The sequence below is a fragment of the Symphalangus syndactylus genome, chromosome 7 (genome assembly GCF_028878055.3).
Source record: "Symphalangus syndactylus isolate Jambi chromosome 7, NHGRI_mSymSyn1-v2.1_pri, whole genome shotgun sequence".
Lineage (NCBI taxonomy): Eukaryota > Metazoa > Chordata > Mammalia > Primates > Hylobatidae > Symphalangus > Symphalangus syndactylus.
In genome coordinates, this window is record NC_072429.2 from 65,402,473 (window position 1) to 65,418,832 (window position 16,360).

The 16,360-nt window shown below is 39.0% G+C and overlaps 1 protein-coding gene across 8 annotated transcripts in view; it reads left to right on the forward strand.

Moving 5' to 3' along the window:
- Positions 1–16,360, forward strand: part of ST18 (ST18 C2H2C-type zinc finger transcription factor) — a 110,685-nt gene that overhangs the window by 61,390 nt on the left and 32,935 nt on the right. For 7 of the 8 annotated variants that reach the window (XM_063642813.1, XM_055286438.2, XM_055286445.2 and 4 more), the window contains 2 exons: positions 327–538; positions 9,443–9,688. In XM_063642813.1, coding sequence (XP_063498883.1) covers positions 327–538; positions 9,443–9,688 — 458 coding nt within the window. The remainder of the gene's footprint in view (positions 1–326; positions 539–9,442; positions 9,689–16,360) is intronic. The other variant, XM_055286446.2, reaches the window with a different exon arrangement.

Genomic DNA, 16,360 nt, shown 5'->3' on the forward strand with positions numbered 1-16,360 from the left:
GTGTTTTTTTATCTACAATTTTTGCCACAAATGTTACCAGTGCACCTGCCCCATAACATTAGTTATGGAGTTTTTGTCATAAGAAGTGTAAATATAAAAATATTAAGAGAATAGGCATTCCCTCCCAGCAATTATGTCATTTGTTCTGTGAATCTCTGTGAAAACCGTCTGGATAACCTTCATTTAATGTTCCCATGGATAATGGCACGTGTTTTAATTTATTCTTCACATATTTTAATGCAAGAAGTTATATCTTGAAAAAAACAAATCTATTTAATGACTAAAACCATGTACATGCAATTGCTAATCAAATCTCTCTTCAACAGCAAAGCATTTTTCAAATCCAGTGAAATTTCCTAATCGACTGCCTAGTGCAGGCGCCCACACCCAGAGCCCTGGCTGTGCCAGCTCTTATAGCTACGGTCAATGTAGTGAAGACACCCACATAGCAGCAGCTGCTGCCATCCTGAACCTTTCCACCCGCTGCAGGGAAGCCACAGACATCCTCTCCAACAAGCCACAGAGTCTGCATGCCAAGGTAGGCCAGTCCAAGAGCCTGGAGGGTGGGCCAGCGACTGAACCGTGAGAATAAACTGCCTTTCATGTTCCTAACCACTTTCACTACCACTCTGCTCCCCAACCTCTGAAGCGATCCCCTCCCTGTCTCAGGAAGAGGCTCAGAGGAACGCAGGCAGGGATGAGCTTGGTGGGGTCAAAGAAGGATGAAAGTGTGCACATCCTGCTCTGTGGCTCCTCTTGAAGTTGGGGTACCAAAGTTTGAGGAGAAGTGAGTTACAGAGATGGGTTGGGGAGAATTTACACGTTTCAAAGCTGTTTTTGCTATGGGGAATTTGGCACACAAGAAAAGAGGATTGCTATTAAAATAAGTCTCAACAATGGAAGCTTTTCAGTGTCTGCAAATCAAAGATGGTAAGAAATGTGTGATCAAACGGTGACTTGTAAAACATTTGCAAAATTGACCCATGAAATTTTGTCATTGCATATGTTACTATTGTGTAACATAAGATAGTCTAAGTTGCCACAGTATTCTCCAGAGACACATGGTAGAACCTGAATACATGAAATCAACAGGAGATGATTCAGGGAGGGTTGAGAACTCAGGGCATTCAAATACAAAATCACATGCTGTGAAGTTTTAAAAACACCCCATTTCTGAAGCCCATTTAATTAATCACATTTCTCCAATACCCTCTCCTTTCCTTCCCAATTGACAATGAGAAGTAATTTGATGAAAACAAAAAAACAAAGATCCTTCATGCCCTTTGACAGCGAAGGGCTTCTGATGCCACAGTCACAGCGATCCACAGAGCTTGTAAAAGTGGCTCAGCCATTTGCCCCTGCTGTCAGCTGGAGCAGAAACTCCTATTTACAGAAAGGGCTTCAGTTCAAAGAAACGATTTCACTACCTAGATGGCTGAAGCCACTGAAATAAGTTGCCCAGACTTACTTGAGAATAAATGTTACCCTGCTTTATGTGGAAGATTTTCTGAGTTAAATGCTAACCCTGAAACCTGGGCACTTGAAGACCATGGCTCCTCTTTTCCCCTTTAAGTGTGCCGGTCCCCGGCATGGTCAGCTGCTGCCTGTGCTGTGCCAGGCCTTCAGGAGAGCAGGTAACACGGTGCCACCGAGCATTTGACAGAAGAATCAGAATTAGCTTCTGGACAAAGCTGAGCCAAGTAAACCCCAGGAAGAGTTGGTGGCCAAAAACCACTCAAAAACAATTTTTAAACAAATGAGGTTCTTAAACAAAGAGAAACACATCCTCTAAAAATAAAAAATATATACATATGTACACCAGGCGATCCAAATTCAAAAGATTCCTAGTCACAAATTATTTACATAGGTGATTTAGGGAATTTTTAAATGCAACTTTATTTTTAAATTCATTTTTTTAATCTGAATAAATTCCTCCTTTTAAAAGGTATATATTCAAATAGCCGTCTACTTGGAGAAATACTAAAATCGCTTCCTTCTTAGTGCCTTATCATTTGGTTGTTCAGGCTGTCCTATGAGAATACAGGAACCAATATTATAATTATTGATGTTACTGAAATGACTACGGTAAGTGGTTCTAGAATGAATGCTGTCCATCTGTGCCTGTAGATGTGTTCCTGTTCCTCAGAATTCTGCCTCTCACCTTTAGATTCTCCATCTTCTATGACAATGACACCAAGCAACATATCAAACAAAGATGACTAAAATTACAGGGCTTTTTCCCTTATCAATATGTGTTCTATTTTAAAAACATATTTTTGGTTAGAAAAGCAATTGCTAAATGGACACGTTTCAAAAAATCAAATAGTCGACTTTCAGTGTGTGTTCTTGGGCTCCTGGTGGGAGCGCTCCGTGCCAGACTGCTCCACGGAGCTCATCCTGCATGCCCAGGTGACAGGAGCTCGCCACACGCCTCAGCCTTTCAGTGCCAACCAAGTCTTAACCGCAGGAGCCAAACAATTGATGTGGTGACGAGGGTGGAAGAGACAGAGAGCACACAGATTGACTTCCCAAAGGAGTTTGTTATGCTGGGAGTTCTAAAAACCGTTTTCCCATGAAAATCGTCTCCTTTGCATAGTAGTTGCTAAAATGAGATAAACATGGCGCCCTAGATTGTCACTTTGTGCAGAATCCTTCTGCCAGTGCACGCGCACACACACACACATGCACACGTGCACACATGCACATGCACACATTTGCACACAACTGTAACAATTTCTAGAATTCTGTCCTGGTTGGACCTTATTTTCTTAATGTTGAAGAGAATCTCATTTATTCCTGAATTAACAAGATAATTATTTTAGCAAAAGTGAGAGAAAGCCAAGGTAATTCACCCTGAAACTGAGCCTCTGATGAAACCATGCCTGATGTAGGCCTTTTCTGTTGTCAGTGCTGCCTTTTACTTAATGTAGGATTAATCAGAGACAGACTTTGCCTCCACATTGAATGCTAGCCTGATTATCTCTCCACTATTATTTGATTCTTCCACCACGGCAGGCAATTAGTACGCTTAGTTCTCATAGCTCAAATCCATAGATCTCTTGAGTTTCATGTGTAGAAATAAGCGTCTTGAAATGTACAGCTTCTCCTTACTCCAAACTTTCACGATGGAGCACTTTGGATATATTAGCAAGACATCCTGGTAGATGGACTCACAGCTGAACCAACCAAAGGTCTCTAAGTGCTGGACTGCCCCGGCCACAGGTTAGGGTCAATCATAGACTTTGCCCTTGAGGAATTTACCAATGAAGCAGGAGAAAAGAAGTGACCTTCTGGGAGCTGTCCCTGCCTCGCATGGCTCTGGGTAGAGAGCTAAGCTTGAAGAGGTGAGCTTCCTTTCATCCAGGGCAGGCATGGTGGCTTTGTAGGGAATTTGACCAGAACTTGGGTGAGGGCTGATTTCTCAATTCCCCTCTGCTTGCATCCAGTTCTTTCCTTTACATAATGAGCATTTCTCATTTGCATAAGGCACCCCATAGGAGTATGAATTACAGATCTTACTGTCACCCATGGGCACAGCCTTTTTGACATCAAGCCAAAGAACACTAACTTTGAAATTGCCTTCATGCCCATATATTGGGTCTAATACATATTAACTGTCTGTATGCAATCTTACAACGGACTCCAAGCTTAATGGGCAATCTGAATTGGTGCTTTGTAAAATTGCAAATGATCTTATAGAAGATCATAGGAGCAGAGGTTGTTTTCAGAGGGGCAAAAAAACTTTGATTTCCTACACACTCTAAAAATATAATGAAGGGTGATATGGACATTCCAAAATGTTATCCTCCTTGGCAAGTCTCTTGGCCCCCAAAACTGGAAGATGTCACTGATCCACCCTTCCCAACACAGAAGGCTCATGCTGCTGTTCATTCACTCAACCAGCATCCCTCAAGTGCAGGCTCCCATCACACCCCAGTCTGAAGGCACCAGTGCTTGTGACATTGCCAATCACTGCCCAAACCAGAGCCCATTATGTCCCAGAGGCAGAAGATTTTCAAAGGAATTATTTATTTGTTAAAATACAATCCAGCATATATACAACATATTTGTACCACCAATATTGCCTACATATGTTTTAAGTATCTCTTTGAGAAATTAAATCAAGGGAAAACAATTACCACTATCAATGCTTAGTGGATGACATAATGGTTAAAGGTAAATTTGTCTGAAGTATTACCTTTATTTATTTAATTTAATTTTTTTTTTTTTTTTTTGAGACAGAGTCTCACTCTGTCGCCCAGGCTGGAGTGCATTGGTGTTATCTTCACTCACTGCAACCTCTGCTTCCTGGGTTCAAGCAATTCTCCTGTCTCAGCCTCCCGAGCAGCTGGGACTACCGGCGTGCGCCACCACACCTGGCTAATTTTTGTATTTCTAGTAGAGACAGGGTTTCACCATGTTGGCCAGGCTGGTCTTGAACTCCTGACCTCAGGTGATCCGCCTGTCTCGGCCTTCCAAAGTGCTGGGATTACAGGCGTGAGCCACAATATCAGCTTTATTTTTATTCTAAAACTTTTTTTTCTTTTTTTTTTTTTTTTTGAGAGGATCTGCTCTGTCACCTAGGCTGGAGTGCAGTGGTGTGATCATAGCTCGTTGCAGCCTTCAACTCCTGGGCTCAAGTGAGATTCTCCTGCCTCAGCCTCCCAGAATTCTAGGATTACAGGCATGAACCACCGTACCCGGCCTGATTCTAGAACTTGGTTGTAAGATGCATATAATGTCCTTCATTTTAATTTGGAATTAATATGATTTGGAAGACACAAAGGGGCCACAGCTCCAAAGAGCTCCCCTTTGGTCTTGCTACGGGGCCACAGGTGGGAGAGAGTCCTGGGTCTGCTGGGCCTCCTGAGCATCTTCCTCCGGTACAGGCCCCAGGCAGATGCACTCCCGTTTTCTTCCTTCCTCCCACCCTGATCACCAGAGGTAGGAACAGTCCTTGCAGTCTATCTTTATCCTCATCTCTGCTGCTTGCCAGGCATTCTGTTGTTTGTTTTGGTGTTTTCCCCACCTGTTTAGACAAAATGGCATATGCAGAGTGTGCCTTAAAAGAAAACAAAAAATTGACACTTGCTTGAAGTGTTTAAAGTTCAAAGTCTGTTTTGTGCTTGAACAAGGCCTAGAAATAACATGATGTGGCACCGCCATTCTTGCTGCCTGGTATCAGGAAGTCTGGTGGCCCTCTGGGCGGTGAGAACCCTGATGCCGCCTTTTCTGGTAACTTTAAGAGCAGGGCAGATTTGCCACACATTCTGAGTGAAATGTTATGAGGGTCTCGGGTCAGGGATCACAAGGCACTGGTTGATACAGGTGCAAGGAAACCAGCTATTTAATAATTGGCCTTTTAGCCCTGTGCACAGTAGCCTAAGAACATGTCTCCTTTCGTATTCAAAAACCTAGTCCAATCCCCTGAATCTAAAGTAGAAGTTGAAAAAACAAACTCAGTCAAATGATTATGATTATCAGCTGTCATTTATGGAAGACATATTATGTGCCAGGTATTGTAAGTAAGCATGTGGCTCACATTAATCCCTTTTAATCCCTCTAGAATTTCTGTAAAGCAGATATTATTATCCCATTTTGCAGATGAAGAAACAGTAGTACAGAGATACTAAATTACTTTCTCCGAGTGGCACAACTGTAATTGTTGGAATAGAAATTTGAACTCATGCCTGTCTAACTTCTCTTCTTAAGATCTTAGAGTAGCTAAGCTGCTGGCCAACCAGCATGGACCACGATTCCAATCCCAAAGATCTTGGGGAAGCTGTTTTAAATTTCACTTAAATTTTACACCTTACATTAGTTATTTCTCCTCTGATAATTTCTCCTCTATTTATATTGAGTATATTTCAGAAATTTATAATCTAAACAGCTTTAATAATTACCGTTTAGTAAGATATTTTCATTTCATCTGTTTAGTGTTAATACCCTGCCTACTTTGAAAACATATTTAAGATAGCTTTCAGTATGGAAAAGATACGCCCAAAACAAAAAACCTTGAAGCAAGAATAAAAAACATCAGCTGCTAGATGAAAGCCAGGGGCTAATTATGGCAGAAACCTAATCAGAAGGACACTTAGTTTTGCACTTCCTCTCAGCCAAGTCAACAGGGAAAAGATGGCAGGTGACCCATCCTGTATTCATAAGACAGCTTGCCAAGTCAGGAAAACAGTGCTTTCTTGTTTTATCAATGTTTGGAAAATTAATAATTTTCACAAGATAACATTTAAATTAAAATGCCAATTTTATTTTTACTTCATCACAAACTTTGAATGTGTGACCACTTAAAATTGCTAAAACAATATAATGTTGTCATTTGCCTGAAAAATAATAGAAGAAAATAGCCACAAGCCTACCTTCTACATACAAGGACCTAAAATCGCTTTTGTGTTTTCCTTTTTGTTCTTTTTCAGAAAACACATTTCTCTCTTTTTTCCCTAGTTGTAAACATAGTAGGAATGCCACATTGTTCTCTGCTGTCAGTAATACAAGTATTTTCCATGTAGAAACAGTGTTCATAATTATCACTTTCCTGACCACATAATGTGCCATTAAATAGGGGTAGTATATTTTCGTTAAGTATTTCTCTGTTGGTGGCCATCTAGGTCACTTCTTATTTTATAGTAAAGGTAAGGATTATAATGAGTAATTAGTTCAACCTTCAGTTTAATTATAATTTACATTAAATTTATAAAATTACCTTCACTAAAAATCCATACGCGTAAAAAATAAGTTTATTGAAGGCAGAAACAACCTATTTTCCAATTTTATTTTCCCTAGAATATAATGTCTTAAAAATATGAAGTGCTTTCTCAATAACTTAATGAATAAATAAAATGTGGGTAGCATCAGTAGCTCAAAAGTGGCTGAAATCGATGGCCTGGGATGTCTCCTCTAAGTCAGAAAGAACATGAATACTAGTAATTCTATACCTAGCCCCAAGAGAACTTTAAATTTAAATACTTAAACTAAAGATCCAGAATAGCACTTGAAGAAATCAGAATATTAGAAGTTTGAGGGGGTGGGGGATGCATATCTGCCACAACTCCCCCAGCCCCTCCCTCCTTTTTGTGCTGCCATTTGGAGTTTCAAGCACAGAGAGAAGTGATGCACATTGATACTGCTCTGAATAAAAGCCCATGCTGTAAACGTGTGATCGCCCATCTATGGGCAGAAAGGGACCCTTCTCTGGTACTGCATGTAATTGTTGAAGGCATCTGTGCGCTCACTTAAAGCCCATCTGTACCCTGCTCCCCAGTGAGCCGCCCGCTCTCTCCCAGTGAAGTCAGGTGCTCAGAGCAGCAGGCTGGGCGCAGGATGTAGGAAAGCGCCTCTTTTAAACATTAGGAGTAATTGACTCGAAATGTATAATCGCAACAACTCCTAGAATCTATCATTGTCTTAATGGACTATTTAGAATTTTTGCCTGTAAAAATTAAAATATATATTAGTCTTGTCTTGGAAGAGTTGATATTTTTCAGAGAAATCGAATCTGCACTATTTATGGGTTTTGCACTATAAAACTCTGCAGCCCAGTCACATGGCTTCTTTTTCCTAAGCCATCTGTCACAGAGGTCTGGAATTTTATGTGAATGTTGGTTGTGCAGTCTTAACCCAAGTTTTTTTTTATTTTTTTATGAAAAATGTCAGCAACTACAATATTTAGCATTTTACTTTACGTTGGCCATTAAACTTGATTACTATAGCTCTGTTTCATTGCTATTTACATATCAGCTAAGAAGCCAAAAATTGTTTTGATGCGCTCCTGGCAGAATACATTGTGAGATCATGGAGAGAGAGCACACGTGGCACTGATATGGTTAATATCTTGGATTTTTGTAACTAAGGTTTATTAATGCTGGTATAAAAATGTATTTGATATTATACAGATGGCATAAGATGTTGTGGTTACTAAGTTATTATCCCGGATAAGCTGTACTGCCAAATTCGGGGCTTAAAACTATCACGAGAGATTAAACTATTTACTAAAAAGGGACAGAAAGATACGGCCAAAGCATCTTAGTACAACATATTAGAAGTGTATTTACCTCCCACAAATATAGTAAAGCATATCTATCTCGTAGGCTGAGAGATTGAAAATACAAACTTTGCAGGTAAAATAAGCAAATAAAAGAAAGGCTTTTATTTTCTAAGTCAGGCACAAGCAGCAAGCCCAGCTGATGCAGCCCAGTGGCGCCTGTTTGGGGGTTGGGAGTGGGGGTTGTTTAAAGGGAAGAGTTAAAACAAATCCTCTGGGAAGTAGCTCGTTACCACAAGAGTTAAGGATCTTGCTAAATATTCAAAGAAGAGTGGCCAGCCAAGAGAAAAAAAGAGAGTAGCCAAATTGTCAAGAAGTTAATTTTAAATTGATGGATGATGGCGAAAATACCAGAAAGGTGCTATTCGACCTATTTAGAAAAATGACAGGCACCTTCCTCATACCTTCTGAGAATGACTGCACAGTAATGTTCACAATTCATGACACCACATGAGCCATCCCAGTGTGAGAATCTTGTAGAACATACAAGGCACGTGAGCAGTTTGCTGGAGCTTGAACCAAATACAGAATGGGGTACTGTTCCTCCCGACACAGAAAAAACAAAACCAAGAAATAACACATGGCAAAGGTAGAAGGTATCTCAAGAAGAAATACTGTGCGGTGGATTTAGTTTTAAGTCTCACACTAAATGTGGAGAAAATAAGCTGTTTTATAGTATTCTTAAGTTTGCACTATAGGGCTTCAACCTCAGTCAGGCTGTCAGCTGCTACCCAAAGCACCCCCCGACCACCACCAGGGTGAAGCATGGTTTGCACTGTCTGCCTCCCTCTCCCTGCCCCCCACAATTTAGCAAAGCTTTTCCGGCTCACGTAGCCTAGGGTAAAATGTTACTTTTATATTAGTTTAATATTCCAATAAAAATTCTCTTCCAGTGGGTTATTTTTGCATATTTCTCATGTGAGATTAATATTATGATTTGAAGGGTTGGAAAGTTATACATGCCTTTTGATAAACACAAATGTGAATGCTTTAAATGATGAATTGAGAGTGATAATTCTGTAAACTAGAAAAGAAGATTTAAAGCTAAATTTGTAAATGTGTGTGTGTGTATATATGTGTGTATACGTATATACACACACACACATTTTCATAAAACCATTTTAGCCAATATATTTAGTATTTGGAGCATCTTATTTACATTAAGCTTACTTTGTTTAAACCCAGAAACACAAAGCTCACTAATGGGGCTGTTCTTAAAGTCTGCCTAAGAATTGAACATTACCCAACGCAAATCAGAAAGCTAGATTTAAAAGCAGATATACTTACATAAAAGCTTACATTTAAAATGATCCCTTAAAAGCCCCACATGGCTAGGCTGTAACTGCAAACTGCTTAAATGTTTTTCTGTTTCCTATTGTATACCAGGGAGCCGAAATAGAAGTGGATGAAAATGGCACATTGGACTTAAGCATGAAAAAAAATCGAATCCTGGACAAGTCTGCACCTCTAACTTCCTCTAACACTTCTATTCCAACTCCTTCCTCTTCCCCATTCAAAACAAGCAGCATTCTGGTCAATGCAGCATTCTATCAGGCTCTTTGTGACCGAGAGGGCTGGGACACTCCTATCAACTATAGCAAAACTCACGGGAAGACAGAGGAGGAGAAAGAGGTATTGTTTCCATATGTCAATCAATAAGTCGAAGACAGCATGATTGCAGGGTATCACTAGCTTTTCCCTCCTAAATTATATTTCACACTCCTGTTCAGATAATACATAATTCTGTACCTTGTTTTAGATTTTGATAAAGTGATGATTTTTAATGTCAGAGGAAATTCATTAACAAATCCAACTTTTATTATCACTTGCCTAAAATAAGGTCACTATAGTAAATTTTATTCCTATTAAGGCTGAAATTTTGTGCCCTGCACAAGAGATTATATTATCTATCCCTTCATATAGCAGCCATAAGGGGCAATGTATTGCTTAACATTGAAATGCCAGCTTACTAATTCTTTCTGAACCAGAGGGTTGAAGATGAAATCAAATCAGGGTCAAGTAAGAATCTTTGAGTCATGTCAAATTTCTTTCCATGGTTTTGTGAAGGAACTGTGTTAGCATACCTGTGTATAGACTCATTGTTTAAGGCATTGGATCGAAATGTTGGATGTCTAAATTGAATTAATCTTGAAGTCAAGGATACCTATTTGTGTATTTGATTATCTTGGAGGTGGTTTTGGCCCTGAAAGCCAGAGGGTGCGACAGTGCAGGAATTCATCTAACCTTCGCCTTATGGCTTGAGCCACCTGACTAGGCCTGATTAGCCATGGACTACTCAGTGTCATTCAAAAGAACTGATAGCCAGAACACTCAATTGTTTAGACTCTATGTAATTGCAGATGTGAACTTAATTATTACAGTAGGTAATCCTATTTTGCTATTTGTCAGGGCAGTTGTTGATGGGCTTGCCAGTTGATATGTGTAAAGAACTGAAATAGCCATTCTCTGCAGCAGTGTGCAACGCCTTTTATAGCTTTTTGAAGTTGATCTAATTTGATTTTTGCACATGCTTAACATCTCAAAGTATATGTCAACATACACAGTTTTGATCACAAGATTGGGCTGTTTTTCTTTCCCCCTTCCCTTCCCTTCCCTTCCCGTCGCTTCCCTCCCCTTCCCTCCCCTCCCCTTCCCTCCCCTTCCCTCCCCTCCCCTTCCCTCCCCTCCCCTCCCCTCCCCTCCTTCCCCCTCTCCCTTCCTTCCTTCCTTCCTTCCTTTCTTTCTTCCTTCTTTCCTTCAGCACAGTTTTGCCAACATCTCCAAGTCCAGTCAGTGACATGGGACCTGGAGATACAGCAATGAATAGGACACACTTCCACCATGCATGTGTGTCACAGTCACGCATGTGCTCAGAAGACTGACCTATAGCCAAATACACTGATAAACAGAGTAGCACGCGCAGGCACACAACGTGGAGAGGGAGGAATGGCTAACTGCATCAGGTGGCTGGGTGTGGACCCTTGGGAGACACCCTCAGCATCTGAGGCAGCCTGTGTGTCTCCAGCACTCAAGCCATCACATGGAAGGATGAGGGGATTAACACACTGCAGGTTTTGTTTAGATTCTGTCATACTGGCCTTAGTCATTTTGTTCTGCTTGGCTTTTCAAAATTCACCCAAAGCATCCAAGGACAGCCTTAACCAATCTATCATAGTACTATTTTAGAAAAATCATTTATTAAAATAATACATATTTGATGATAACGAATGTGAAACTGATGCCTGCAAAGTATAAGAAGCTCATTTGCCTCAAATGATGACCACAAACTGGCAAGTGTTCATCTTTCCCCCGACCACTGTGCCCACTGCCATCTCAGGCTTGTGCCAAAAAACAGAGGTTACACCTAATTCTGTCTATGTGTATCATCTAAAAGTCTGTCAGTGTTCACATCCCTCGAGTATCCTGCACATCTTGTCTGAAATGGAAGTAAGCAGCAAGCCACGAAGTGGGCAGGTTAAGAGGCACAATTGTGATGAGATCAAAATTGTTGATGCAGTCCTACTACATAAGAGTTAGCTTTGGGTAAGGGAATGTGCTTCAATTCACATGACTGCTTAATCTCCAGCCAGGCCACTGCTGCTCAGATCATGGCACAATGCATCTACAGCCCTAAAGAGAAACCTGACCGTTGGCCCAGTATGTGTGGGTATGGGTTCAGTAGAAGTCCTTATGTTACAGGAAGGACAGTGTCTCATGAATTAAGTATAACTGCTTCATGCAGGTTCAAAATCCCAACATGTTCTCATTTCTGGGAGTATCTCAATGCCATATGCAGAGTGGCACTTGGGCTTTCTGCACTCATCCTTGTGATTATGGCGAATGTATTCACCAGAAAGTGTCAGGCATAAGCCTCCAATCCTGAGTAGTAACAAAACACATTTGCTTCAAGTAGGTTCTCATCTTCATCTAGGGTGTCTTGCGTTGTTTGACACTGATTATACTTTTGTGCCCTCAGCAACGATGTCAACATTGCACTCTTCATATTTTCAGAAACCCGTTCCTATCACTTCCTTAGCCACAGTTCTTATCACCCAGAAAGCCAGAAAATGAGATTTCATAAGAAATATTTTGTTACTTTTTAATCTTGTTTTTTGCTTAATTTCAAAAAATCATCTGGATTCATCTTGGTAGCTTTATAGATTCAACTTGAGTATGTTTTTATCTCATGCATATATATCTGGGACAGTGTTTCATTTCCCAGCAAATTCACACACACAAAATGGGATTCTTCAGAGTGGATTGATGGTCTTTACAGAACGGCTTACTTACTCCAGGTCTGACAACACAGGCTTGGACTGCTACAATTTTCAACCTAGGTATTGTGACATCTGGAATTTAGAAGCTATGTGGGAATTCAGTGTCACTAAGAGTATCAAAGAGGACTTTGGAGATGCTAAGTGAGCTCTTGGACTCAATGCGATTGCCCTAGGTTTCAGCTGACAGAATATTTGTTTAAGCTAAATGCTTATTGTCCCAGCTATCTGAACAGGGTGATGCATTGGTTGGGGAAGCTAAGGCTGGTGGAGACACACACATAAAAGTACTTCTGAATCACTCTAACTCCTGATATGGTTTCTCACTCTTGTTCTCTATTCCCTCATCCGTGCCAAGGTAATCTACTAACAGTGTTTTTCACATCCTGTTCTGGATCTTGAAAATGAAAAATGTAATGTTTGGTAGGTATTATTTTGAAAAATTAGATTGTATTAAATGCGCTCATTGACAAGCTATCAGAGGGATACCACATTCAATAAAATAAAGATAAGGAGCCTTTATACACAATGTCTCATTATCCCAACAATCTTGAAAAGCAGGATTATTGTCAAATTTTTTAGAGGAGAAATGTGAGGGGGGTAAAGTTTTGCTCCTGGTCATATGAAATTAAGTAATAGGCCTGCAATTCCCTACAACAAAGAAAAAAAAGAGAAGAAGGTAAATGAGGAAAAGGTAAATGAGGAAAAAGGTAAATGAGGAAAAGGAAAAAAGGAAAAAGAAGAAGGTAAAAGGAAAAAAAGGAAAAGAAAAAAAAATCACCAAAAACTGGAGACTGCTTAGGGGATATTGAGAAAAATTTAATAAGAAAGAAAAAAGAGAAGAATGAAGAAATGGCAGGTGGCAAGGTGTGTTGGTGGCAACAGTTGTCTAAAGTGTTTCTGCGGGTGCAGGAGTGGAGCTCCTGTGATCCGGGCAAGTCCACACAATGTGACCACAAAAAACAGTTCCGGGACTTATCCTTTCTTGTCACTTTCCAGTGAGCTTCCCTGGAATAGCTATGTGTGTTCCAGACAATCTATTGTTCACATTTGGAGACTGGAATGTGGTATGTCCCTGCTCCCACCCACATCTTTCCCTTTGCCACTTCCCTCTCCCCCCACCACATAAGACACATACACAACCAGAAATTGAGTGATTATTTCTAATTCATTGTTATCTAGTTCATATGCACAACAGTTGCTTAATTTTGGTGGTAATTTTCAGAAAATATTGTCTGTCTCTCTCAGTGAAATAGCCTGTCCAGATGCCCCCTAAAAAAAATTCCTGGATCTGGAAAAAACTCAAAATATCTCGAAAGGAAAATGTTGAGAAATAACCAGGGCTGTCAGTTTCATTCAACTGTCAGTTCTCCAAAGATTTCAGGGCTTAAAATGTTAAGAGTGCCAGATGCTATTATCTGTTATTCATATTACCATTATGTCCTGGTCTTTACTGAAATCAGTATAAACTTCCATCTGTACGTTAAAGGAATTTCATTCCATGCATGTACACTCTAAACACACATATATATACCACATCCTCTTTTACACAACCACAAAATAAAATTATTATTTTCAAAATTATACGTTAAATCTTGGAAAAAGATTTTTACGAATGCTATTGATTTACACTGGCTGCTGTTTAGGAATTCATTTGATATAAAATGCCTCCATAACAAAACTAATTATTTTAGCGACAGCCACCTGGATTTTAATACTTATACTCTCTGCAGGTTTCTAAGGGTAGAATGTTGAGCAAAGAAAAGGGGAAAAGACAATTATTTCATAAAACGATTGTATGTATATGAGTCTATGTGTTAAAGTTACGAAATATTTAAAAGGCCGTATGCAATAAAATTATCCTGTTGAAACATTATCACATATTACTATACCAAAATAAATAATATATATCCTGCAAGCTTTATGTTTATATTATTTAGTAAAATAACTTAAACTTTCTTAATGGATTATTTCTTTCAAAATTCCCCATTCTCTTGCCTTCCATAATTATAGATTCAGCCCTAAAACAACAGCTAGAAACTTGTAATAATCTGTAAATATATAAGTCTTCTTAGAAAGACTTTGTTCATAACTTTACCATAAATAATAAAATGGCTCTTTTTGCTTTATGCCATTTTCATTAAAAAAAAAAAATCGGCGTCTAAACAGAAAAACAAAAGCTGTTCCACATTGAGACAATATCGGATTTAGCATTTGTATCTACTTTCAAAAAGCCAAGACATTTCTAAATTGTAGTGGAAAATACTACTCAGGCCAAATCCAGATAGGACTAAATAAAGTAGATGGTGGAATTATCAGGTTTAAGGCCTTAAAATTTGGAATTTTTTCATTTTAGCCATTTACAGCATAAAACTTTAAAAGGTAAGTGTTAATCATCTATTTTGCTGTGAATCCCATGGAGGCAGCATTAAACTAGCACCTCTCTTTGCATCCTAGTGTGGAATTATTATCAAGCATACATTTCTCTTTATTTTTAAATCCCCTCTTTTTATCGGCTTCTATTTTCAAACATTTACCAGTAAAACAAAATGAAACACTTAACACCATCAATAATATGGATAAATTGTACTAAATCAGGTTTCATTAATGTAATCTGAAGACAATGTCACTTGAGACAGTGTACCAATGTATTTACTACAGTATGCTCTTGTGTAAAATAATTGATCGAATTGTTAGCCAAGTAATTAGTGAAAAAAATTACATTTGCCTTGATGACTGAGATCAGCATTTAGAATTTTTCTATGGCTGGGAAAATCCAGGAATTTTGTTTTTTTCTCATTGCTTTTGAATATAGACTCAGAATTACTAAAATTATATTTTGCTATAGTATTTTTATATTCATTTAATTTAAAAAAATTATTTTGAACGATTCAAAATAGCTTACTTACATTAAATATATCAGTACTTTTGAGATTTAGAAGACAGTTTTTTATATTAGTTCATCTGACTTTAATATTAAATCCAGAAAGTATTATATTTACTGGATACAAGATTAATGATGAAAGTAAGCTAATTATGTGATTGAGAAAAACCATCATTTGTTATCTGTGAAACAATACATCACTTGGTAAATAAATTGTTTGAAATGATTAGTGAGTCTTCCTTATGAAATCAAGGTCGGTATTAAACTTAAGAGAAGAGCATGAAAATTAGGAATATACACCAAGAAATTCCATCCAGGAAGGAAAGTGCTACAAGATACCCATTTAGCAAAACAAGTAATTTCAGAAAAACAGGAAGTAATATAAAAATAAAAGCAATTACCCAGAAAGATCAAATTAAATGCCTAAATACTGTAGCCTCAGTTATTACATATTTAAACAAATAATTTAGATCTTAATTATTTGTACATTAGAAGGGGCATTCAGTTAACCAAAACTTCCCCCTTTTCTGTTTAAAAGTCTGTGTGATTCATTTTTGCAATACTTCTTTGGTTTTACTGCTGTTGTGACTGCTGGACATATAAACGATTCCTGTGCTCTCTAGGGAGCATTCCTAATACAAGAAACCTTGAAACATACTAAAATATTAACTACATGGCTCAAGAAATATCTACTTCTGTAATCATATTTGCCAAAATGTGAACTTTTGAAAGGTGTTCTATATCAATTACACTTTTTCATTCTTCACTTAGGATAAAGATCTGTAACAACCAGGACATATTCTTATTATCACATTTATTTATTTTCTTTTATTTTATTTTGAGACGGAGTCTTGCTCTGTCACCAGACTGGAGTGCAATGGCGCCATCTCGGCTCACTGTAACCCCTGCCTCCCGGGTTCAAGCGATTCTCCTGCCTCAACCTCCTGAGTAGCTGGGACTACAGGCACGCACCACCACATCCAGCAAATTTTTGTATTTTTGGTAGAGACGGGGTTTCACCACGTTGGCCAGGATGGTCTCGATCTCTCGACCTCGTGATCCGCCTGCCTCGGCCTCCCAAAGGCCAAGGATTACAGGCATCAGCCACCTGGCCTGGCCTATCTTATTTGTTTCTTATACAAATCC